This window comes from Notothenia coriiceps, unplaced genomic scaffold, assembly GCF_000735185.1.
Source record: "Notothenia coriiceps isolate Sejong01 unplaced genomic scaffold, NC01 NC01_scaffold00037519, whole genome shotgun sequence".
NCBI classification, from domain to species: domain Eukaryota; kingdom Metazoa; phylum Chordata; class Actinopteri; order Perciformes; family Nototheniidae; genus Notothenia; species Notothenia coriiceps.
Window position 1 is genome coordinate 28,747 of NW_011370220.1, and position 25,451 is coordinate 54,197.

Genomic DNA, 25,451 nt, shown 5'->3' on the forward strand with positions numbered 1-25,451 from the left:
CCCTCACTCCCTCTCTATCACACTAAATGTGCTATCACCACAAACACACAGAGCCGAGCTTGAATGACACAAGCACACGTGTATTTCCATGCAACTCTCTGATTGGTCTGGTGTGTTGCCTCTGTTGCGTTCAGTGAACACGGGAAATTACAGTGCTGCCGTTGTCTCTTGTGTCATGATGAGGTTCACGTAAAGCACGGTTAATGTATTATATTATTGAGGTGTCTCAAATATACGTCAATCAAGTGGCACCTGCTAATGGGGTGGTGGATGATAGGTTTACATCTAAAAACGTATTTTTCGAACATTATTATTTAAATTTTATTTTTCTTTCTTTTGTTACTTTTTTTTTTACGGTCCGCGATCTACCCGCACCACAAGTCGATCGCGATCGACTGGTTGGCGACCACTGCTCTAATGCAAATAAATAGACTGCTGACTGCTTTAGCCAGTATTTAAACTTCATTATGAAAAGTTAAATACTTTTAATTAATATGATAATCCCTGTTGTATTATCATATTATTTGATTTTTGTGAATGATGGATGTAAACATAATTGTAATATTGCAAATAGGAGAGAGTGAGCTCATTTATACTGTAGGGTAGATTGAGAGCATCATCATTGAACATACTGAACTTCCTCTTTCTTGTATTTGTGAATGACCACCTGAAGCAACTTCCACAATCGTGTTGCACATTTTCACTGGAGAACCTTCTTCCTACTTGCCGTACATCTTTCTTCCAACTGCCCAATGCTGACACACATTATTGTCATGTAAATGTATTAATATTAATAGGCCTACTGCCCAAATTCTATCTATACCTGGCTATGTGAGGCTCCGCATAACACACTTCTACGTTTCTATTTTGTATCACAAACACACTTTTTTATTTATTTAAGTTTTATTTAAATCAATATAACTTTACACCATAGTGTTTAATCTGCAATTTGCACCTCCCTTTGTTCTTGATGTACATGTTTTTATAGTTGTAATTTTAACTTGTGTTTGCACACAATTTGGCATCCATTTGTAATAGCCTATGCCCTATGCAAAGTAACTATTAACTAATGTAAAATAAAAGTTGTGGAGTAAAAATTACAATATTGGCATCCAAAATGTATTGAAGTATTGTGAGAATAAAGTAGCATGGGACGATGGAAACACTACCTCAAACATGTTGCCTACAGTACTTTAGTAAATGTATTCAGTTACTTTCCACCATTGCCTTTACTCTCTTAAAGGGCCATGACAACCAAAATACAGCAGGAAGATGTCAGTTGGAGCTCAGCTGTAGTTTTTTTTTTAGGTATAGCCGTTAAGAAACAGAATCGGGCTTTTTTCTGGCATAGTTTCTATCGACGTGTAACAGTAAACATAGCAGTCTACCATGGAGTCACCTCGCCTGCCTCCACACGTCTCCCCTGGTGCCTCAAGGAGCACCTGTCGTCCCGACATCCTTTGCGTGTCCAATATGGAAGAACTGGTGGTGGAGGTCCGTGGCTCCAACGGGGCTTATTACAAGGTAAATACCGGCTTATCAGTTTAGCGTCAAACACGACATCATCGTTGGAAGATACAATATTTAAGTTTGATTCTCACGGTCCAGGCCAACGGTTTCCAACTTGCTCTGAACCCAATAGCTGCTTGCTATTAGCTTGTACTAGCCATGCTAGCCAAAATTAGCTGGCTAAGCTAGCACCGTTCACTTGTTTTTGCTAACTAACACTTTTTAACGACCTTTCTTTATACTTAAAATGGACGAAACAAGTTTTTATCTTAAGTTATTGAAATATATATCCCATAAATGCTTTTATTCAGTGTTTTTGACGAGCGTTTACAGCTTCACCGAGCTAAAAGTTAGCTTACTGTTGACGTCAAAAGATGTGGCTCAACTTAATTGTGTTTAGAACTATGGTTTAGACGCTGCGTTGAAAAATATGTGCTGCCGATCGTAGCTGTATATCATTTATTCGTTTAGTGGAGTTATATAACAGATATCAGGGCTGTTGATTATATATAGTAATATGTTATTAAAGTATGTGATGTTTAGGAGGCACCGTGGCTAGTTATGACAGGGATTCTGAAAGGCACCAACTCAACGGCTGTCTATTACTTGATACTTCATCACGTCGAAGCTATTTTTTGTATGCTTATGTGTTTGCCAGCTGTTCCTTGTCAATCCTGACCAGCTGGCATGCCAGGAGAGGGTCACTGATACCGCAGACTAAAAAGCTATTTGTAGACCTACTGGCTGTCTCTTTGCCTCCCATCTCATCTCCTCCGTTTCCTCTCTCCTTCTCTGGTCTCCTCTGCTCCACGAGCTCTTTCCTTTTATCCTTTCTGGCCTCAACTCCTCACATGACTTGTTTCTGAGTTCCCCAGCTTGGTCACATGACTCATCATGACTCTTGAACTTTTTTTATGGCTCTTATTCTATGTTTCTATAAAAATGCCATGTGATTGACACCCTACCTACAAACCTTTAACTTTGGAACTGTCTTAACTTCCTGAACACGAAGGACATTTTTGGTGTATGTTTACATCCAGTCAAAACACTTCTTTACTGTTAACAGCCTTGATGAGTATGATCTGCAAAAAATACTTAAACTATTTATACACTTCAACTAATGCTTTTTACAATAATAGATTAATTAGTATTTTGTACGTGTTGATCAATCATTCTCCCTCTACACAATATAACATGGCCATTACAACTTCTACAATACCTTCAAATTGTATGTTAATGGTTTTGTTATGAGTTTGATTCCTACCAGCATTACAAAGTAACATGAAGTGTCTCTGTTACTCTTAATAACCAGAAGCACTTGCTGTGAATAGTCTTGTTGGTAATTATGGTCTGCCTTGAACAACCCAACAAACAAGGTAGTTGTTTTTAGGCCAAGTCTCTGGGTTATGTGTTCTTTACATTGCATTGGTCCGACTTTTGTTGAGCTCCTGTAAATGAATACCAAATGCCTGTAATGCATCCTTTTCTAATATTGTTCATTTCCATAAGTAAAAGTCAACACTCTCTTTCTTGTACTTAAAATAGGTGGCACCTAATTTGAGTCAGCGGTCATGTTCTTATGTGTTTACCCCGGTCTGTGTGTCCTGCAGGGCGTTGTCAAAGATATCCACGATGACTCTCTCACCATTGCCTTTGAGAACAAGTGAGTGGCTCTTTTTCCTTTGTTCTAGCTGTTATTTGTCAAACATGACAACATTTAGTACACATGTAGTACACTGCCATGTTTTAGCAAGGTAATAAATATATATTTTTTTCAGTTGGCAGCCAGAGCGACAGGTTCCCTTCCATGATGTCAGGATGCCACCGCACGCTGACTGCAAGAAGGAGATTGGAGAGGGCGAGGAGGTGGAGGTGAGGAGGTCACACACATGTATAAATATATTTGAATTCCCTTCATTATGCCTATTATACTTATCTCTTACTCTGTTGGGGTTTTAATCTCCTGTCAGATCCTCTCCAGAGCCAATGATCAAGAGCCTTGTGGTTGGTGGCTGGCTAAAGTCTGCATGATGAAGGGAGATGTGAGTATTGTTATGAAAACACGTATCCACACACTCCATATTAATACTGATACTAATACAAATATAGTCAAATCAATTCATCAGAATCATAATATGTTATCGTAGTGGACATTTGGTTTTTCATCAGTTGCTTCATTTTAGAATGCAATAAAATAAAATAAATAAAAAATACAATAAAATTATATATATAAACATAAGAAGTTAGAGTAAGGATGTGCAAAAAATAAAATTGAATAAATATATTTACATAAACATTAGAAGTAAAGTAGTATAGTTTAAGTAGTTAGGTTTTCAGAAGTTAAAGTAAAAATGTGCACATTGTTCTACAAGTATATTAGAAAATGTTGTTGCGGAATGCAACAGTTTTAAAGGGATCGCTTTAAAATGTTGGTGTTTATTATTTATTCCCACTGAGCATCTCTCTCTTCTCAGTTTTACGTGATAGAGTATGCAGCCTGCGACGCCACCTACAATGAGATCGTGACCTTTGAGCGTCTGCGTCCGATCAACGCTAACAAGGCCATCACCAAGAACTCCTTTATCAAGTGCACTGTCCCCGTTCCTCAGGATCTACAAGAAGCGTATGTTCATTATCTTTCCACTGACAACTTCAGGAGGAACACATCTGAAATCCATGTACTTAATGAAAAATAACGACTGTTTATATAGAAGATTGTTTATTGTAGGTGTTGCATTTATCTTTATATATCTCCAATACTGTTGGATATAGTATTTGTTTACATAAAGGATTAGGAAATATTAACTAAAACATTTTTCTCATGTACCAGGTGCCAGAATGATGGCGCCCATAAGGAGTTTAAGAAAGCCGTGGGAGCCTGTCGCATCACATACTGCCCTGAGACCAGCGAACTAGTGATTGTGGTAACAGGCTTTGGATATTTTGATATTCATTTGAGCATCCACACTATTAAATGATATGTTACGACTTCTTCTTGCTCATATTTAGACAATGGTTGACTCACTTATGATTATAGTTGTGGACAACAAGGGAGCAGCCTAACATATTTTATTTCTTTCTTTACATTTTATTTCCTGTGGTTGTATGTGTAGTCTACCAATGAGGCGACAGTGAAGCGTGTGTCCTTGCTGAGCGACATGCACCTGCGCAGCATCAGGACCAAGCTGCTGCTGATGTCACGCAACCACGAGGCCACAAAACACCTGGAGGTCAGTGGGTTTAGTCGCTCTTGTGAACACATGAGGTCACACATGAAGCTTTAGCGCTATGTTATATGAATTTTGAATTACGTCTGGAGAATCAGGTCGGCACATGAGCCGGGGTTTCCCTTTTTGCACATATTGGGCGAAACAGGGGATTGTCTTTTTCGGTATCTGACATTGGTGTTCTCAAATAAAGAGGTAATGTCTAGACAACTTCATGTGTAAAGGGGGAACCATTTGTAACCTCAATCTGATAATTGTTGTGAATAGTTTTACACCTAATAATCCTGATAATGAGTGTTAAATAAGAAATGAAAACATTTGAGATATGTAAACCCAAAATTAGATGTTTTTTATGTTTTGATATTCATTTAATTTCCAACCTTTATTTAACCAGATTGGTCCCATTGAGATCATAGATCTCTTTTTCAAGGGAGACCTGCAGCAAATAGGTTCCACATGAAGCATAAAACAACATAAAACAATAAAGGACATCATACAACATATTTACAGGCTACATTTACAAATACCCATAGTTTCAAAGAGCATTTCACTTAGACTAGCTTTAAAAACATGCAGAGGAATGAAATTGCTCAGTTTCAATTCTAGCTGTAGACTGTTCCAAGCAAGTGGAGCTGCGCACATAAAAGCTGTCTTACCCAAGACAGTCCTTGCTCTTTGCACAACTAACAATACTACATCATGCGATCTCAGAAAATAGCTGCTTGCAACTCTCTGTGTTATCAGAGAGCAGATATAATACGGGAGTTTACCCAACATGGCTTTATAAATAAACTTGTACCAATGACTGAGCCTCCGTACAGTAAGTGATGGCAAACCTGCCTTGGTATACAGTGTACAGTGATGTGTAAGTGCTTTACAATTAGTGACAAATCTCAGTGCGCTGTGATAGGCGGCATCTAACTTGATCAGGTAATGGGCAGGTGCATTCATATAAATCAGATCACAGGTAAAAAGGTCACAGTGACTAGCCTTTTCCTGGCCTCAAGTGAGAAACAGGACTTGTTTCTGAAAAAGAAACCTAGTCTAACCCTCAGCTTTTTAAGCAGATTATTGACCTAAAGTTTACAAGTGAGACAATCATCAAGGCAGATACCTAGGTATTTGTAACAGGCAACCACTTCAAGTATTATTCCTTGCGCAGTTACAATATCCAAAGCAGTTCTCTGGTGTCTTCTTTTTAGCTTTTTAAAATAGCATTACCTTGCGTTTTATCAACATTTAAAAGAAGCTTTAGTTCAGATGAGCTGAGTCGGAATAATGTTAAAAACAGCCTGTAATTTAAACAAAGCCTCTTAAAGGGGACCTATCATGCAAAATGCACTTTTGCTACGTTTTTTACATGAATGTGTCCCCGGTGTTCCAGGGAACCTCACCAGTGTAAGAAAACACAACCTCTCTATGTTTTCCTCCATACCCAAATCTCTTAAAAAAGGGGTTGCACGGATGCTGATACAGCTGATTCCAGATTTGAACACTTCTATGACGTCACAGATGGCAACGAGCTATTGGGCCAACTCCCCAGTCAGGAGGAAACAGCCACGACATTGCTGTTTCAAAAGCACTGGAGACGCTGTAGTACAATATGCCAGTCTGTAAGATGGTGCTGTTCTCACAGAATAAGAATCAGCCCATGCAAAGACAGGTGTTAAATTGAGCGAAATGAGGAATGGCCTATAAATGCCTATGATCTGTTTGGTATTTGAAAATAAATAAAATATGCCATATATAGGTATGGTCCTACATATATTATTCAGAAATAGATGAGTAGGTCCACTTTAATGGAGGGGACCTGCCACAATCACATCACGGTATCGTCCGCATAAATGTAAGGTTGCTTCCATGACCTTTTAACCGTAAACTGTTGATATAGATGGAGAATAAAGTGGACCTAAAAACCAGAACCTTGAGGAACCACCATTGTAATGTTTAACCACTCAGAAGTGAGCCCATCAATTGAACACATTGGGACCTTTTCAAGAGAGGTAGTTACAAACCACCCACTGCCTGGCTGGGGATAATTGCCAATATGACTAGCCTCGCTTCAAGATGAGATGATCGCGGTATCAATACGCTTGGGCAACCAATAAATAGGGATGCACAACTCTGCTTTATTATATTAAATACTCGCAATATCATTCACACTTTCATTGTGCAGTGATGGTGCTGTTTCTCTTTATGAAACCTGACTGATGTTTAGATAGGATGTCATTTGTACATAAAAACTCCTTTACCTGTTCCACTCACTGAGCTTTCAAGAACCTTAGCAGAACTGGGACAATTTAGAGATGGGCCTATAATTATTTAACACTAGTGCCTCCCTCTTTTAAGTGGGAGGACATAATCTGACTTTCCATATTTTTGGAATTGTGTTTCTGTGCTGAGGGAGAGGTTAAAAAGAGAATAGAGGTGGTGCATAAAATCTGCAGCCATCTATAGAGAAACGTTCTACGTTGTCCGGGCCAGCCGGTTTCTTAGGATCTAACTTTGGATAAGGGCTTCATGGAACAACATTAATAGGTAAAAGGGTAAAAGTGAAAGGGTTTTCCAGACACATTGTCAGTGTCACGGACTGTGGAGAGAGCCACAGGACACAAAAATGCTCATTAAAGGTCCCATGTCATGGCCATTTCCCACTGATCATAAATTCCATTGTTGAGGTATACTAAAATAGCTTTATATTGTGAAAATTTTACCAAACTCACATTGGTTCTCATACCAGCATCTCTGTCATAGTATTGGTATTCACTGAATTTCACTCTCTTTGCCTTTAACGCTCGTTGTAGGGTCCAATAGCTCCAAGCCCCCACCTCCCTGTGAGGCAGTGTGCTCTGATTGGTCGGGACGTTGGTTGAATCGCGCTGAGCTCCGTGGACGGTGTGGTTTCCTTGTTAGGATGATACAACATCGACACACAGCCAAACTCATCCTGAGCCCACAAAGTCACGCCGAAGTAGAAAACAATAATGTGGCTTGATATGAGTAAGAAAGGTTGGATAAACGCTGTGAGAATGGGTCTCAGAGAGAATTTCGCCCGAATACCACCCTACAGCCAGGGGAGGAGAAGTGTGTGGTGTGTTTGTGTGTTGTGGTGTGTGTGTGTGTTGTGTGTGTGTGTGTCGTGTGTGTGTGTGTTCGCGGTCCCCGATCGCGGAGCAACGAGGCAACTACGGACTTGAATGAGGCCGCTGTTCGGCATTCTGGGGTTTAAAAAAACGGTTAGCGACAAAAAGCAGGCGAATACCACGCATTTTAAACTGCACCTAAAACAAACCACCCCTTCCGGTTTTTCCAGCTGGAGCCAACCACGGAGCTGGAGGATAAGCCCCCCCGACAATGGCAACGATGGTTGGTGTTCCCGTTGTCGGAAAACTTAGAAAAACAGATTTGGATATGGCCTGTGGGTTCATTCTGTGCTCTTTTGAACGGCTGGATTGTAGCACTTTGCCACCTCCCCTGTTGAGTCAAGTGTGCTCTGATTGTCGTGACGTGTGAATCGCGCGTGAGCTCCGTGAGTTGGTTTCCTTGTTTAGGCGATATACAATCCGAAACACGAGCCAAACTCACATCCTGACGCACACACAGAGTCACAGCGAAGTAAAAAAAATAAGTGTGGGCTTGATATTAGTAAGGAAAAAAGGTTGATAAACGCTGTGAGGAATGGGTCTGGCAGAGAGAAATTTTTCGCCGCATACCAACCCTACCAGCCAGGGAGGAGACAGTGTGTGTGTGTGTGTAGTGTGTTGGTGTGTGGTGTGTGTGTGTGTGTGTGTGTGTGATGTGTGTGTGTGTGTGTGTGTGTGTGTGTGTGTGGTGTGTGTGTGTGTGTGTGTGTGTGTGTGTGTGTGTGTGTGTGTGTGTGTGTGTGTGTGTGTGTGTGTGTGTGTGTGTGGTCAACTTGGATCAATCAGCGGGGGCTTAACTTAACGGATCCGCGGACGTAACGTAACGGCTCCACGGATTGGTCCATTTGGTTCCGGGTAACGCATGACCGTATCGCGTCATAGCTCTGGGTGCGGCTACTGGCCATTCCTACGTCACAATACCCAGGAAGTAAACAACGGATAATGACGTATCTTCAACGAGGCGTTTTGTTAGAGTTTTACTCGCCACAGGGTGTACTTTGAGGGTTTTGACTCTGCACACCGTTTACATGCATAAAAACCTTCATAACACACAAGGGGACGGGTAATAACCGGAAAAGCATGACATGGGACCTTTAAAACAATTTAACATGGTGGCCTTGTCCGATATGGTGCCAGATGCTGTGGTAAGGCAAGGAGGTAGCTCATTACGGATCTCACCGGTGGATATTGATTTTTATGGCTTTCCAAAATGTAATATATATATATATATAATATATTTTACTGCCTGTCCGCTTTGGCTCGAAAAATAAAGTTCAAGGATGGTGAATCATTTATAACTAATATATTAACTGATAGCATATGAAACTTGTGCAGACCTCCAGGCAGCTGGTGTCGTCCTTCCAGGAGGAGTTCATGGTCAGAACGGATCTGATGGGCCTGGCCATCGGCAGCCACGGCAGCAACATCCAGCAGGCGCGCAAAGTTCCAGGAGTCTCTGCCATCGACCTGGATGAGGAGACTGGAACTTTCAGGATTTATGGAGAGGTAGGTTGTCATGTGCACAAGTCTTGTTGGAGGGCATCATTTGAGTGATGGGGAATCTTTAAAGCAACACATGTTGAACTTTGTGGGACAGAATGTACATGTTTCATTCTTACAGTGGTTGTTAGTTGATTTTTCATTGGATGTATCACTTATTTTGTTATAATAAAGCAACTGTGTGCATGTGTTCTGAAGATATAACAGAAAAAGTAACCCTGTGTTGCCTTTCAGACAGCGGAGGCTGTGAAGAAAGCCAGGAACTACCTGGAGTTTCTGGAGGACTTTGTCGAGGTGCCCAGGGCCCTTGTTGGTATGTCAACACATTTACACCCTAAGCTAGAAATTTAAAAATCTTTTGCTAGGGGAAGACGGCTATGAAATCCTCAACGCGTTAAGGGTAGTGCCACATTAGAGACAATTGTAATCTGATTTGTATTACAATATATGTACAACTCCTTATTTACCATATTATTCACTCCTTTAAAAGATGCGTTTTGTCGGTCCATCATCTCTTTGACTTGCCGCTCATATTTTCCCTGCTCTCTGTCCCCAGGCAAAGTGATCGGTAAGAACGGGAAGGTCATCCAGGAGATTGTGGACAAGTCGGGTGTGGTGAGGGTTAGGATAGAAGGAGACAAGGACAACAAGCAGCCCCGACCGGAAGTAAGCCTGCTACTGCCTTTCTTCACTTCCTGCTCAAAGAGTATAGCTGAAAGCTGTCACCAGTTTTGCTAACTCTATACAAATAATGTGCACACTCTTTCCATTTACTCAGTCCCATACTAACATAAGCCCTGTGTTTTTTTGTGTTTTGACGACACCGGGAATGGTCCCATTCACATTTGTCGGAACTAAGGAGAGTATCGGCAACGTTCAGGTCTTGCTGGAGTACCACATCTCTTATCTCAATGTAAGGAAGTGTGTGTGTGTGTGTGTGTGTGTGTGTGTGTGTGTGTGTGTGTGTGTGTGTGTAGTGTGTGTGTGTGTGTGTGTGTGTGTGTGTGTGTGTGTGTGTGTGTGTGTGTGTGTGTGTGTGTGTGTGTGTGTGTGTGTGTGTGTGTGTGTGTGTGTGTGTCACTGCATTCATTTTGCACTGTGCCGATAGCCAAACAAAGTGATTTCAAGATGTCAAAATGAAAAAGTCTAATGGTGCGTTCACACCGGACGCGATGCGATGTTTGGGGGCGGCGTGATTACATGTAAAGTCAATGCAGAGACGCGGACAGACGCAAATTCGCTCCGGCGGTGAGCATGACGCGAATTCCGCGGCGCAATTGAGGGGTGCCGAGACAAAACGCTCAAGTTCAATTTTTTTCAACTCGAGCGTCATATCCGCATGACGCAATCTCGCGATAGCAAATCAGCGGTGAGGATCTCAGCCTGCCGTCACTGACGTTCAACCAGAAAACATCAACTGTTAGCACTCAGAGCTCACAGCTTCTCATATCTGTTCAGAAACTGGACAAAAGTTAAACAAGTACAAACCACAGACTGTCTGTGTCATGGCGAATACAGTCGCTGGTTTATTTCTGTCTGTAGGCCGTTGTTGTGAGTGTGGACGGAGCATACAGGTTAGTTTAGCATGGTCGATCCGATCTTCATCCAGAAAACAAGCATTTTAAAAGGTTTTTTGCCTGCCGTCTGTCTGCAGACTTGTCAAAGCATTAATTCATGGTTTTTACTAACCGGTATCAGTATGGTGTTACTTCGGCATAATTTAGAAACAGGTATTACAATTTAATCACTGTAAAATATGTTCATTTTGTTGTAGTTGTAGCCCCCGAGCCAGCGAGTCTTGTTTGAATGATGTAAACACAGCTGACAGCCGCGGTGAAACCTTTATATATACAGTCTATGGGTGAAACTCAAGCGTTTACAGCGATGCGATAAAAGCGATTAGAGCGAATATTCGCATCGCGTCGGTTTGAACGCAGCATTAGGATGTCAAAATGTAAAATACTTACTTTAGGCTCGCCATACAGTAGTTTTTTAATGTTAAAGACAGCCTCCGCTGACAACAGAAAGATTTTACTCACATTATATGACATCAAATACAAACACTTTTAGAAGAAGAGCAGAAGCCATATACTTTATGTGGGATAATCGGCCTGCAACTAATTCATATTTTTGTTATCTATTTTTTCCGCAATGAATTATCTGTAAAAGAAAATAATATTTGAAGATAATAACCAGCTAGACATTAATTTGAATATTCAAATATTAACCAGCACAAATTATATTTGTTATTATTATATTTCACCATCTTGTAAATAACTGGAAAACCTCAATATATTTTTTAAAGTACCTTTTCTGTCTACACTGTTAATATTAAATGCCATACAAATGTGTGATGATCATTTCCTGTGGTGTGAATTTCACTGTACGTGTGTGTGTCCTGTTTTGCGCATGTGTCGTGCCCTGTTGGTGCTCGGCGTTTGTTTTGCACGGTGTGTGTGTAGGACATGGCGGAGCTTCTTGCAGAGGGACAGCAGCTAGGGGAAGAGCTGAGGAGGCAGTTTGTGGATAATACACAGGGAAGCAGCCTAGTGAGACTCAGAATAAACAGCACGAGGCACACTGGATGTGATGTGGATGTGTGTATGAAGATTAGGCATTTGCACTGAATGATGAGCCTTTATAGGAACAAGCACACTCTCAGAGATATTCTGGATTTCCTGAAATGAAATAAATACTGTTATACAGAGTGGCGTTTGCTTTCATTGTTCTCTTTATTCTTACCATTTCTGCCTTCCTTCCTCTGCTAGGAGGTGGAAGAGCTCCGTCTGGAGAGGATGCAGATTGATGAACAGTTGCGTCAGGTCACCCAGGGTCACCGCCCAGGTGACAGAGAGAGGGGAGAGAGGGGGGAAAGAGGAGGAGGAGGAGGAGGAGGGTACAATACAGAGGGCAGTGCCAACGCCTCCTCTTCCTCTTTACATGGCAGTCGCTCTTACAACGGTCAAGGGCGCGGGCGCAGAGGCCACGGCTACAGCACCGGATATGGTATGGAACTTACATTCAAATTGATCAACTTATTTACTGTCAGACATTGTCGTGTTAACAATGTGTCATTTGTGCAGGAAATCATAAACAGTGTGAAAGGATCCATTACAATATCAGAGTGTGTTAGAGGGGCAGGGGCTCAAATTCATAAAAATAATGCTTTTTTTTTGTTGCTAAGCCTTAAATGTATACTAAAATGTATTATTTAAAAAAAAAAAAAAAAACATGATGACATTTAGATTTAGACTTTCCTGGTTTCTGATGAATATTTATGCACCCAAAATCCTATCACCATGTTTGCTGCTCTTCCTCAAAACGTTCTGCACATTCAAAACATGTTTTAATGTTCTCTGGAATTTTGAAAAATAAAGGACACAAATGATTCTAAGTGTTTGACCATCAGTCCTAACCTGTCTGTGTGGCGGTCTCTCTCTCGTCTGTTTGCTCTTCCAGGCACCAACTCTGAGCAGTCCAACGCCTCTGAGACAGACTCAGAGCGCAGGGATGAGCTCAGCGACTGGTCCCTGGCTGCAGACGATCAGGACAGGCGAGTTTTTAATGTTTATTTTGTATCAAATCCACAAATGTACAAAATGTGAAGCTGCTTTTAGTGTTGGCTGCATCTATATAGATATATATATATATCTATATCTATATATATATATATAGATATAGATATATATATATAGATATAGATAGATATAGATATATAGATCGCGGGGGTTTAATCTGCGCGCGAGGGTCATTTCATGCACGTGTAAAAGCACATTTTCCGCTCGTGAGTAGCTTGTTTTGCGTGCTAGAATATTGACCCAAATCTGACTCCATAGTATCCTCTCTACTGAAATGCAGCTACATGTTATATTGACTGACGGGTTGACTTACAGGGAGAGGGAGAGAGGCTCCCGGCCACAGAGAGACAGCCGCAGGAGGCCCGGACCCGGCAGAGGCAGAGGAGGTTCTGGAGGTCGGGGGAGAGGAGGAAGAGGAGGAAACAGCAACAGCTCTGGTAAAAGTCACACTTGGAGGATTTGAAGAGTAGCACATACAATTGCCTTTCTCTCGTAAAAGTCTAGTTCGACTTACCTATAGAGTTGTGCAGGAATAAGTCCTTAACCCGGATATGAGTTTGCATTTAAACTTTCTTGAAGTACCTCATCTCCAAGTCAATGGGTTTTGGTTAGATGCATATATTATATAAAATATGTCTGTCATAAAAATGGCGGTTGCAAGTGACTAACTAAGCTTCATCACGTCAAACTTTAGCCACCAGAAGTCGTTTAGATTGTTTCTAGCTTTACGTTAGCTATTTACCTCTGCCGATTGCATCTGTGCTTCAACTATTGAACATATAAGTATCATATTGATTCTTAGTCACAAATAAATCCATTGGCTTTCTGTAGCGAGAGCCCTTGCAAGCCTACGTCATTGCGTCACTCTATTATATCTGTGAATGTTGACCCTTCAGCCGGGCCTCGCGACCATGACGATAACAGTGCCTACAGAGTTGCGGAGGCAAACACTGAGACAGACCAGACTGCTGATACGGATGCAAGCGAGTCCAACTTGCCTGCAAACCGACGCAGGAGATCCCGAAGGCGCAGAACAGACGAGGAAACCACTCTGATGGACGGCATGAGCGAGTCGGACAACACCTCAATGAGCGAAAATGGAATAGGTAGGGAAGCCACTGCTTACCAGACCTATACTCCCAAACTCAAACAGTACAAACATCTCAAACACTGTTGTCAAAAGGTCTGTCATACATTTCCTAAAGCTACTAGTTCTGTTTCCAGCTGTGGGAGTTGTGCAGAATGTGCATCATTTCCCATTTGAAGTGTCAAAGGAGCCTGTGCAGTTTAAAGACAGGCCTCTGGTCTGAGAGGTGTTTTAAGCCTCAAATCCCTCTCTTTGTGCTGGCCTAACACCCTTAGATGACTCAGAAGCTAAACCTCAGCGTCGTAACCGTAGTCGACGTCGCCGCGCCCGCCTGCCTGAGGAGAGGCAGCCAGGTAACCATGGCTACTGCCAGTACACCCCTCCCCTAAACAGTGCTCCTAATGGCTTGGCTAAAAGGTTGCACATATCACGAACAACATACTAAATCAAAGAGTTGTTGAAATGGTTTAGATCTTATTAATAATGATGTAATTGCTTGTTTTTGGATGTGGTTGATTTACTAGCCTACACTGTTCACACTGGTTTGCCGTGCAATTTAGAAATATGCATCGTAATACTTGTTCACTAACGACTATAATACAGCTTGTCTGTCTTCACGTTGTCAGGCTGTCAATGGCAGTCCTTGTTTGTGTGGTGTGTCATAGTAAGCCTGACCTCCAACCCTCTGTTCTGTGTTACATGTCAAGAATACATGGCCTCAAGTTAGGCTATTGTATTCTACATACAGAAGTCTAAAAGTGCTGATGGGCTCCTTTCAGACAGGATCTATTTTAATGTTCTTCACAACACTACCAAAGTGTTGTGTGTGAAATTAATATGTTCTGATTGTGAGTGACAAATCTGCTCAGTTTCACAGCACTGAGAGAGAACTCCTGATTCAATGTCATGACCAGGGTTTTTTTCCTTCTCTGCGTACAGTGTCAGTGGCTGACTACATATCCCGGGCTGATTCTCAGAGCAGAGAGATGACAACCACCAAGGACACCAATAAAAACAAAGATGTGGTTAGTATCTAAAATGTTACGTCTTTATTCCGGATGGTCTCTATTTCTACCCCTCAATTTAGAAGCTTTCTTTATGAAATATGTTATTCCCTGCAACTTAAGGTTGAATTTGTTTCAATTTATGTTTTATTTTTATAAATGATATGGTCACAGGGCAAAGACAACCAAATCAAATACTGTTAAAACCTACTTACGTAAAATAATAATCCACAAATTGGAAAAAAGAGAAATGAATGATCAATATAATATGTAGGATATAGTTAACCGCTAACAACTACATCATTATTCTCATAAGTACATTGTCAATGGTCACATCTAACTGGAGGGTCAATAGTAATGTTTTGTGCTCTAAGCCTCAACCATTTTACCAACCGATCGTCAGAGATAACTGTAATAATTATTTTCTCAGGTTTTCATTCCATATATTTAATCTACAAGATTCTTACATTGAGTTTATTAAGTTATCATTTTTTTAACCACTTTCGTTGTAATTTGTTTAAATATTGCTACTCTTATTACTTGGAAAAAGTAAGAATCTGTGTTATACTTTCTCAGTAGGAGAAGTGGGTTTTTAATTTAGAGAGCTCTCTTGTAGATGATTCCCAGAAGCCACTTCAAGCTTTACATGACCGAAATACATCACTATGGTTACCCGTCGCCTCACCGTAGTCTCTCCAGCTTTTTGACTACATGTGTCTAACCCTCATTTCTGTCCAGGGTCAGGTGGATGCCATTGCTGAGGACAGCCCGCCGTCGGCCCCGGCAACTACCAACGGCTCTAACAACAATGCCGGAGACGGTGAGCACAACAAGACTCCCGCCAAAGTCTCCTACCAAGGGGACTGCAACCCACAACCTGTCGCTAACGGGCTCTCCTAGTCAGACCTGGGTGAGGGAAATGGTTTCAAATATTTGAAATTCTTTGGCTGCACTCAATTGAATCTCCCTGTCTCTGGAGCAGCTTTTTAAGGAAAGCATTTAAACACAAGCACTGTTCTCTTTTTTACAAGTATTTGAAACCTGTTCCGCAGTTTAAGAGGTCTGAACTCCCCTTTACACGTGTTCTGTCCAACTATTCATTTGAATCGTTTTTTTTTATTACAATAGTTCTTCCTGTATAAGCTTGCCAAAGATAGTCAAACACACACGGACATATACTTAACTGTACTTCTCAGTCCACTCTTCACTGAATGCAGTATTTATAAAATGCAGACAGGGATTATTTTTATTTTATTGGTAAAAAAAACGATCATAGCAGGATTTTAGAATGTGTCTGCCTTTTATCAGGTGGACTCGCAACCTTTTTCAGGATGTTTTGTGCATCTGAAGTAGTAAATAAAAATATTCTGCATGAGCAGCACCACCGTACAGATAGGTTTGTTCGGAAACCCAAGTATGTCAGACATACATGTGATCATCTGTTGTGCCTTGAGAGTAGATTCAACATGTTGTTGCCTGGCTCTGCACAACATCTGAAATCTTTTCACTTGTTTCCGTGTTACTCCATCACCCCCGCCTCCTTGTGCTGCATGGGTCCTCCTGGCACTGTAGGCAGGTGGAGGCCAACACTGAAAGAGCGTGAAAGGATTTCGGAGGCATATCTCTATAAAATCAGGTGTGTCTATTCTTAATGTTTGTGGAGAAAATGAGTCCAGTTATCCTTTATATATATATATATATATATATATAAATAAATATATCTGTTGAGGAGTTTGACATTAGCTGCTTTCTGTTTTTCAATATGCAACCACTTTGGTCATATAAGAATTGTTATAACTGCGTGTCTGGAAAAGAAACAAACAATTGAGGAGTTGTTTTCTTCGCACTGAAACATAACCTGTTTTTCTCTTTTAAAAAGTTGATTCTAGTTGAGTCTGGAAACTGTCCTGTCCAGAAATGTAGCCATCAGTGTTGGGTTTCCTGGAAACATCGAATTAACATCAGGCACTTCGAATTTAGAGCAAGAGGGTTGATGAGTGCTGTTTTCTGCCATAACTCCAGCTAAATGAAGAGAATTAAAGCTCATTTAGAGCGTCTTAGGGGTCATTATACCCTTTGTATGCCCCTTATTGCAAAAGTCCTGTGTTGATAACCCTGGTGTGATGTTTCTAGAAAACAAAGCCCAGGTGACGATGTCATTTTCATGGTTCTTCCACAGACTGGCTAGCTGGAAACTGGTCACGACTGTTCCACTAAGAAAGGAGATTTATTTGGTTTATTTATTTTAAAATGTACAGTATTTAAAAAAAAAAAAAAAGCAAAAAAAGAAGCTCTCCTTTTTCTTGACACTAAAATATGCGTTACCTAGGTTTTTTTTGAGACAAATGACAATTTGGACTACTGAGAGTTGTGACATCCCAAGCGTTTTTATTGGGTCAACTACAGTATGTTTTGTTTTTTTAAAGGATCATTCTGGTTGGTTGATGTGCAATATGTTTTGTATGCAGGTAGTTCTTAAATAAACTCGATCTTCCATGTAGATCTAAAACTCAACTGTGTCTGACTCTTTGAAAAAAGCAATATGGGACAAATACAATTCAAAATGGTGTTTGATTCAGTTAGGACCTGAAAGAGTGAAAGTTGACTGATTTACATATTAAGACTGTTACATTTTTCTAGAGGAGCATGAAGAGTTCCTGTTTATACTGTTCCACTTTTTAGGATTTACCCATGAAATTATATTTAAGTACCGGTAGCTTCAAACCCAGGTATAGGATCAACCATTCGTGGTAACTATTTATATTTGGCAATTTATTCTAGAAATAGAAGGTCACTTTGGGATGGACCATGTTTATTTTATTTGAATGATGAATAAAATATAGTTTAAGTCCCCGTTTGTGTAAAAGACCTCCTTTTGAGAAACATTTAGTGAAAAGTATTCAAAGTAAATCTAAAATACAATGAAATATTTAAGTACAATTGCATTGATGATTTGTACAGTGTGATTTTATTTGAGAACAATCGGTTAGAAAAGTCTGGTATTGCTCATGTGAGTCAGTGTGGATGAAAAATATGACTTCATCTCCTCTACTTCTTTCCCGCGGCATCCAAAAAATCCTTTGCTTCGTTTATCTTAGCTGCTAGGTAGGGAGATCCTCCTGTGACACACACATTGAGATTCAACAAAGCCCAAATGAATAATCTGAATCATTGCAAACATGCTGCATGTGTGTGTGAAATGCATACATTTCCAAATAATGTAATTTTCAGAAAAACAAGCCGTTTCTCAACAAGAGGAGAAAACTTATTATAATGCAGTGTACTGTGGATACACTTTGCATTTCATGTGAGACATTAAAAAGAAAATACAGGAACCAATGAGGAACTTAAGTAAGTCTTGCTTACCTCTATCTGGATGGTTCAGGGTCATCAGTTTTCTATGTGCCTCTCTGACCTTTATCTTGTTGGCTGTGGGACTGCAAGGGGAACAAAGATACAACATATTATGTGAATGGTGGTGGTTAAGAGTTGATCTGCTGTAATAGTAGGGATGGGTATCGTTAAGGTTTTAATGGTACTACTACTTTTATCGATCCGGTCTTTTAACGTTACTCTTATTGGTTCTTTTGGAGAGAAAAAATAAGGTAAACTAACTAAACAAATTGTGAACAAAATTAACATAGCTTTTTATGTAAATTAAATAAATAATATTTCACATCAAAAGAAACAACAATGTTTTAACAAATCATATTAAATAATCTGATGACAGAATTTTAAACAGAATAGCTGAAACTTTAACAAAATAAATAACTCTGTTACCTCTAATCATTAACCCATGTTTGTATCATTTAGTTAACTGTGTTGCTGCTAGCATACATAACACCTGACGTGGAAACATTACTTGTGGATAGGGTTATAGAGCTAGAAAGACAGTCAAAAACCATGCATTTCTCCGTGTGGATGTGGTGCACTTTTGCTAAATGTTTAGACAAATTGCTCGTGTTACCACCGCCCTTACATGCTAAACTCTTTTGGTAACGAGCATTGTCCACATCGAGACGGGTAAAGTCTAACCACACCTTGGAGTGCGTTCTCTCCGCCATCTCCTCCGTGTGTGTGTGTGTGTGTGTGTGTGTGTGTTGCTGCATGTAGCAGCCGCGTGTGTGTAAACTGCCCCGCCCCCTCGCACACAGACGGGGGAGAGAGATCTCTGGATTGGAAAGATCGACGCATTTTGCAGTCTTTTTGCACAAAAAGGAGTTGGCGACACTAAAACTGCAATATAATGTTTGTGTAGCATAATATATATGACATATTTTTTTAGATGTCTCCAGTACCAATAAAAAGACCGATAACGTCGGAGCTTAACGGTACCACAGCCTTTAATAATCCAGCCCTGGGGCCCGTTTAATACCGGGGCTCGGTACCCATCCCTATGTAATAGGGAGTTCAATTACAGACGACGGCAAAACAGGTTAACATGCAGCAGCCCTTAACCCATTTGACGTACTGTAACATAACTGAGTGTCCACATACCTGACACCTAAAACCAGGGAAGCTTCTCTCTTGGACATCTTTGGATCAAATCCACCTTTATAGAACCCTCCTCCAAAAGCCTGAAAGAAAGAAAGAAAATGAACATTTCATATCACAACATGATGGGTCTGCCAACTTTACTTACAAACAAGCTAATTAGTAAAAGGTAATGCGAGTACAAGAGATAAACAGCACATACAGTCATTTTAATTTGCAGATAAACTTCTTCTGAGCATCTCCTTACTGTTTTTGGGAAGCTCTGAATAGCCATTTTCATCTGAGGCTCCATCTGCTTCATGGCCTTCATGGCATAGCGACCTGAGACAAAGAAGAGGGAAGCATGCAGCGTATTTATATTGTGTGATATTAATATTCGTGAGGTCTACTTTTTTTAACACTAAAACAAAAAATAAACTGTCATTTTTGAAGTCAGGCTGGGTGTTTTTTATTCCATATGACTATCACTGTATTGCAAACGTAACGAATGATTACTATTCAATTCTTATGCATGACATCAGGAAAACAATAAAGAAATAGACCAAACTTTACTCATGTTGTTAGTTTTAGAAAACAATGTTTAAATAATTTATTTACAACACATTGCAAGACAAAACAGCATTTCACAAAACACTTCAAGATTTCAACTTTTACGGAAAGGGTATTCCTTTAGAGAGAACACTTCTTGTTTGTGATTGGACAGAGCCAGCCAGAGAAGCACTGCTGTGATTGGCTGTTTTTGCTGCCAGTCAAGAAATGACTCTTCGTGATTGGTCAGCACCCGACAGCGCCACGTATTTCCTGTTTGGTACTATTCAGCTGTTTCTGCACGAATTTTAAACTGAGTTGTAAAGAATGGAAGAAGAGATGGAAATCTTAAGGGAATATTTTTACAATGTACATACATATGCTGTCACCCATCACCACATCAACATGTCCCAAAACAACAGCCGTTAGCTGTTAGCACACAGAGCTCACAGCTCCTCATATCTGTTCAGAAATATGTCGCTGCTTTATTTCTGTCTGTATGACGTTGTTGTGAGTTTGGATTGAGCAGCTAAAGGTTAGTTTAGCCTGATAGATCCGATCTCCATTCAGTAAACACACATTTTAAAAGGGGACCTATCACGCAAAATGCACTTTTTGATGTCTTTTATACATAAATTATGTGTACCCAAATCCTCCGTACCCAATATTAAAAAAAACGGGGGTACAACGAGCGGATACAGATTTGCTACCGATCTGACGTCAAAATCGGGCGGCGGACCCCACAAGAAAGTTGCCTTTCAGAAACAATGGCCTGACGTGTTGTGGACATAATCTCATCTTTGTTTACCATTAAGCAAGCTCGCTAACACTCAGAGCCTAACCTGACTGCTAAAGCACATGTGTTAAAAATCAAGCAACTAAAAAAACGAACTCACCTTGTGATAAAACCCGCAAGAGAAAACCATTTGCAGCTCCATACGGTTTCAGAAATGAATCCTTGATGTTGCGGGGGCGGCGGGGGGGGGGGGGGGGGGGTGGCGGGGGGTGGCGGCTGGGTGGGGGGTGGGGTGGGCGGGCTTAGAACAGGCCATGGCGTTTTAGACAGCGAATTTAACTTTTATCGGCCGGGGTAGAATTCTGATCATCAGGCATTGGCTCCGCCCTCCTCTTTTTTTTTTTTTCAAGTTCTAATGGAACCCAAAATCCGCGTTTCTCTACAGGAGCTGCCAAAGAGGGCTTTAGAGCAGCTATGAGGGCCATGGCTAACAATGGGTGATCTGCTTTGGTATTTTAAAGGTGCGACCTTATCATGCCAAAATGCACTTTTGCTAAGTACTTTATACATGAATTATGTTGTCCGGTGTGTCAGGGAACTCACCAAGTGTCCGAAAACAAACCCTCTCTTTCTTTTCCTCCATACCCAAATCTCTAGAAAACGGGGCTGCCAGACGGATGCTGATACAGACTGCATACAGAACCGAGGCAGCTCCGCTATCAGGGGAGGAGGAAGCCACGGCCCATGCCGTCGAAAGCGCCTGGAGACGGCTGTAGTACATATGCAAGTCTGTAGGTGGCGCTGTAGTCTGCAAAAAAGCAGCGAAGAAGACTTCTCAGATCAGGCGCCCTGCAAAAACAGGTCACTAAAAAAGATGCCAAATAGAGCGAAATGAAGCCATGTAAAATGCTATGATCTGTTTTGGTTATTTGAAAAAAAAACTTCGCCTCAGACAAGTTTCTGTTTAGGTATGGCCCTACAAATATATTCANTGGTACTATTCAGCTGTTTCTGCACGAATTTTAAACTGAGTTGTAAAGAATGGAAGAAGAGATGGAAATATATATATTTGTGTCCGACTTTCATTTGTACATCGTTCTTAATGTGGTGTATAGTAGCTTTGATAGCTGTCCATACCTTCAGACAGCCTAAAAGTAAAACACAAGTTAGCCCGAAAGCAGCATCGAGATGACTGGGTCATCTGTGACAAGTTGTGATCAGCTCCGATTAAATTGTGACATAAGTTCTGTAGATATTCTCCAGCGAGCAAGTTTTTTAATGAAATACCTGTATCCCTCTCATCACAACAAGACTCTACCCTGTGCGGTTACACAGGAAAAAAAATGACATACATGAAAATAACCTTGATGCATAGGAATGAAACAAACAAACTATCTTCCATGGCTAATACTGATATGTCACAGTGTGTCACAGTAACGGTAAACCACAGAAAAGTAAGTCCAGCGGGGCACAAGTTGAATCCATATAATACGGAAGCATTTGTACATCGTTCTTAATGTGATGTATAGTAGCTATGATAGCTGTCCATACCTTCAGACAGCCTAAAAGTAAAACACAAGTTGTTTATTGACATTTGACTATTATTCACAGCCCGAAAGCAGCATCGAGATGACTGGATCATCTGTGACAAGTCGTGATCCGCACCGATTAAATTGTGATATAAGTTCTGTAGCTATTCACCAGCGAGCAAGTTTTTTTATGAAACACCTGTGTCCCTCTCATCACAAGAAGACTCTACACTGTGCAGGAAAACCAATTAAATACTTGAAAATAACCTTGATGCATAGGAATGAAACAAACAAACTATCTTCCATGGCTAATACTGATATGTCACAGACTAGGAACGGTAAACCACAGAAAAGTAATTCCAGCGGGACACAAGTTTAATACATATAATACGGTAGTTCTATTATGCCTTTTAAGCGATACGTTTAACCCATAAGAACCCGGACCCATTTCTACTTTTGGGAAATTAGAGGGGAACGTCAATTAGACTAGAACACATTTCTGACAAGAAACCCCCCCTAGTGTCACATATCTGAAATGTGACATATGTCACATTGGTAAAGTAACTCTTATTTATAACTAAATTAACGAGGATGATTTTTTGGTTTACATTTGTTTGAACATACTTTGAATTGAATAATAAAGAATATATTAACTAAATTAACTGAGCAGATCATAATAATATTTGTAATTGTGCACTCCTGGTTTACTGTGAATGTTTAGGGTTAATGTCCCATGTGACATCAGTGTCACAGCGATATTTATCTAATTTGTTTCATATCAATTTGATCAAGAAATGTTTCCACAACAGGTTAAATGTAATCAGAATCAGAATACCTTTATTCGTCCCACAGAGGGGAAATTTACATTTGTTACAGCAGAAAAGAGCCAAAGACAGCTTAATGTTTAACAAAGGACATGTCATGTAAGCATTTTTATTATTGTGTTTTACTTTTAGGCTGTCTGAAGGTATGGACAGCTATCATAGCTACTATACATCACATTAAGAACGATGTACAAATGCTTCCGTATTATATGGATTCAACTTGTGCCCCGCTGGACTTACTTTTCTGTGGTTTACCGTTACTGTGACACACTGTGACATATCAGTATTAGCCATGGAAGATAGTTTGTTTGTTTCATTCCTATGCATCAAGGTTATTTTCATGTATGTCATTTTTTTTCGAATATTCGGGGCTTATGTCCATGTAAATACTACAACAAAATGAACATATTTTACCGTGATTTAATTGTAATACACGTTTCAAAATGATGCCGAAGTAAAAACATACTGATACCGGTTAGTAAAAACCATGAATTAATGCTTTGACAAGTCGAAAAACCTTTTAAAATGCGCGTTTTCTGAATGGAGATCGGATCGATCAGGATAAACCAACCTGTAGCTGCTCCGTCCAAACTCACAACAACGTCATACAGACATAAATAAAGCAGCGACTGAATTTGCTATGACAGAAACAGTCTGTGGTTTGTTCATATTTCACTTTTGTCTAGTTTCTGAACAGATATGAGGAGCTGTGAGCTCTGTGCTAACGGCTGATGTTTTGGGACATGTTGCGCTGTCGGGTGCTGACCAATCATGAAGCGCCATTTCTTGACTGGCAGCAAAAACAACCAATCACAGGTTCTGGCTCTGTCCAATCACAAACAAGAAGTGTTCTCCCTAAAGGAATACCCTTTCCGTAAAAGTTGAAGAGTTTTCTGAAATGCTTTAGCGTTTTCTGAAATGCTGTGGTGTTTTCTGAAACGTTGAAGCGTTTTCTGAAATGCTGTGGTGTTTCCTGAAATGCTGTGGTGTTTCCTGAAATGCTGTGGTGTTTCCTGAAATGCTGTGGTGTTTCCTGAAATGCTGTGGTGTTTCCTGAAATGCTGTAGTGTTTTATGAAATGTTGTTTTGACTTGCACTTCAGGGCGACCGTAGATAACTAATCAAACTATAACTCTGTAACATATCCACTGTGGAACGATCTGCCCCTGCACATCAGACAGGCTGCCACACTGCCGTCTTTGAAATCGCTTCTTAAAACCCACCTCTTCTCCTTAGCGTATTAACATCTTTTAGAGAGTTGCTTTTATTGCTTTTAAATTGTCTATTGTTTTTACTTGTACTTGTTTTATGGTGTGTGAGCTGAGCTGTGTTACTTTTTGTATGTTTCGTTTTGTTTATTTGCCTGTACAACACTTTGGTCTGGAGGTTTAAAGTGCTATATAGATAAAGCTGTATTGCATTGTATATGATACTACTGAATTAAAGCTAACTCAAAAAATGCTGCATTTTGAGAAACTGTTTATCTGGAACTTATTGTCTTCATTTCATGTTTTAAAATGATAACCTCTGTTTATCTTTTCACCAAGCTTCTATTCTAAGTGAATCCTTTACCATTACATTATTTGTTTGTCAACTTTGAATTAGTCGTCGTCTCAAGGTGAACTAATTCTAAGTTTAACTTTTCCACATTCTCTGTCAAGGTGAGTCATACAGTGTTTATCAACATGGTCTCACCTGCATATCCAACTGCTGCCAGAGCCAGTCCCACAGCCACCATGGAACTGGCCTGGAGATAGTAGAGAAGAGTCAGATATGTTATTAAATTATAAGGACACACAGTACTTCTGTTCACAAGCTGTCATTCAGTCGCAATATAAACAATGCCACATGAACAAGGTAACGCATGTGTCGAAGCCTATGCAGTTAACGTTCGCTACGTTTATCTTAAAATCACAATGTATTATCTCTTGCCATACTTATGTTGTAAGCTGGCTAATCAAAGCGTTATATCAGACGTGAGCTGGGTTTGGTCACGTTGTGTTTGGTAATGCAAGTGCAAGGAATGCTAACGTTAGCTTAGCCCTTCAGAACAAACGTTATATAGTTTTCTTCCGGCAGAGTCGTTATCATGCAGCTGCTTACTGACGTTCTCCCCAGTTCGTAAATAACAAGTCCAACTTACCATGTTTATGTGTTACGTCTCGTCTCTGTTAAAGATTACGATCATAACTTTTGACCTCTCATGTTTTCGTTGCTGCATGTGTTTGTGACGGAAATAGCGGATAACTGTCGCAAAGCGTTGACATCCGCTGTTCGCTCTCTGTCAATCCT

At 40.3% G+C, this 25,451-nt stretch overlaps 2 protein-coding genes across 4 annotated transcripts; one reads left to right on the forward strand and one right to left on the reverse strand.

Moving 5' to 3' along the window:
- The first annotated feature begins 1,248 nt into the window (after positions 1–1,248).
- On the forward strand, positions 1,249–17,562 carry fxr1 (FMR1 autosomal homolog 1). Of its 3 annotated transcripts, none has more exons than XM_010797181.1 (18): positions 1,249–1,524; positions 3,120–3,172; positions 3,288–3,381; positions 3,480–3,551; positions 3,984–4,132; positions 4,340–4,433; positions 4,623–4,739; positions 9,215–9,385; positions 9,614–9,692; positions 9,936–10,045; positions 10,197–10,292; positions 12,148–12,385; positions 12,839–12,932; positions 13,273–13,394; positions 13,854–14,063; positions 14,320–14,397; positions 14,984–15,069; positions 15,787–17,562. In XM_010797181.1, the coding sequence occupies exons 1-18, from the start codon at positions 1,390–1,392 to the stop codon at positions 15,946–15,948; spliced, it is 2,160 nt and encodes a 719-aa protein (XP_010795483.1). In that variant the 5' UTR covers positions 1,249–1,389; the 3' UTR covers positions 15,949–17,562. The 3 variants fall into 3 exon arrangements, with proteins under 3 accessions (XP_010795483.1, XP_010795484.1, XP_010795485.1); XM_010797182.1 differs by having other exon boundaries at positions 10,200–10,292; XM_010797183.1 differs by lacking the exon at positions 14,320–14,397 and having other exon boundaries at positions 1,250–1,524.
- dnajc19 (DnaJ (Hsp40) homolog, subfamily C, member 19) lies at positions 17,292–25,451 on the reverse strand. The gene is made up of 6 exons (XM_010797180.1): positions 25,303–25,451; positions 24,855–24,906; positions 19,790–19,863; positions 19,546–19,625; positions 18,415–18,485; positions 17,292–18,167 (listed from the first exon to the last, which is right to left on the reverse strand). Exons 1-6 carry the CDS (start codon positions 25,303–25,305, stop codon positions 18,097–18,099), a joined length of 351 nt encoding a protein of 116 aa, XP_010795482.1. The 5' UTR covers positions 25,306–25,451; the 3' UTR covers positions 17,292–18,096.

Bases quoted from the DNA above. Each gene is read 5' to 3' on its own strand.
- dnajc19 (XM_010797180.1), bottom strand. The intron at 19,864-24,854 runs GTGAGACCATGT...TCTTTGTCTCAG, and splicing joins GGCAGCAGTTGGATATGCAG to GTCGCTATGCCATGAAGGCC. The intron at 19,626-19,789 runs GTAAGGAGATGC...TCTTTCTTTCAG, and splicing joins TTCAGAGCTTCCCAAAAACA to GCTTTTGGAGGAGGGTTCTA.
- fxr1 (XM_010797181.1), top strand. From the start codon at position 1,390: ATGGAGTCACCTCGCCTGCCTCCACACGTCTCCCCTGGTGCCTCAAGG. The intron at 3,173-3,287 runs GTGAGTGGCTCT...TATTTTTTTCAG, and splicing joins ACCATTGCCTTTGAGAACAA to TTGGCAGCCAGAGCGACAGG. The intron at 14,398-14,983 runs GTAACCATGGCT...CTCTGCGTACAG, and splicing joins GCCTGAGGAGAGGCAGCCAG to TGTCAGTGGCTGACTACATA.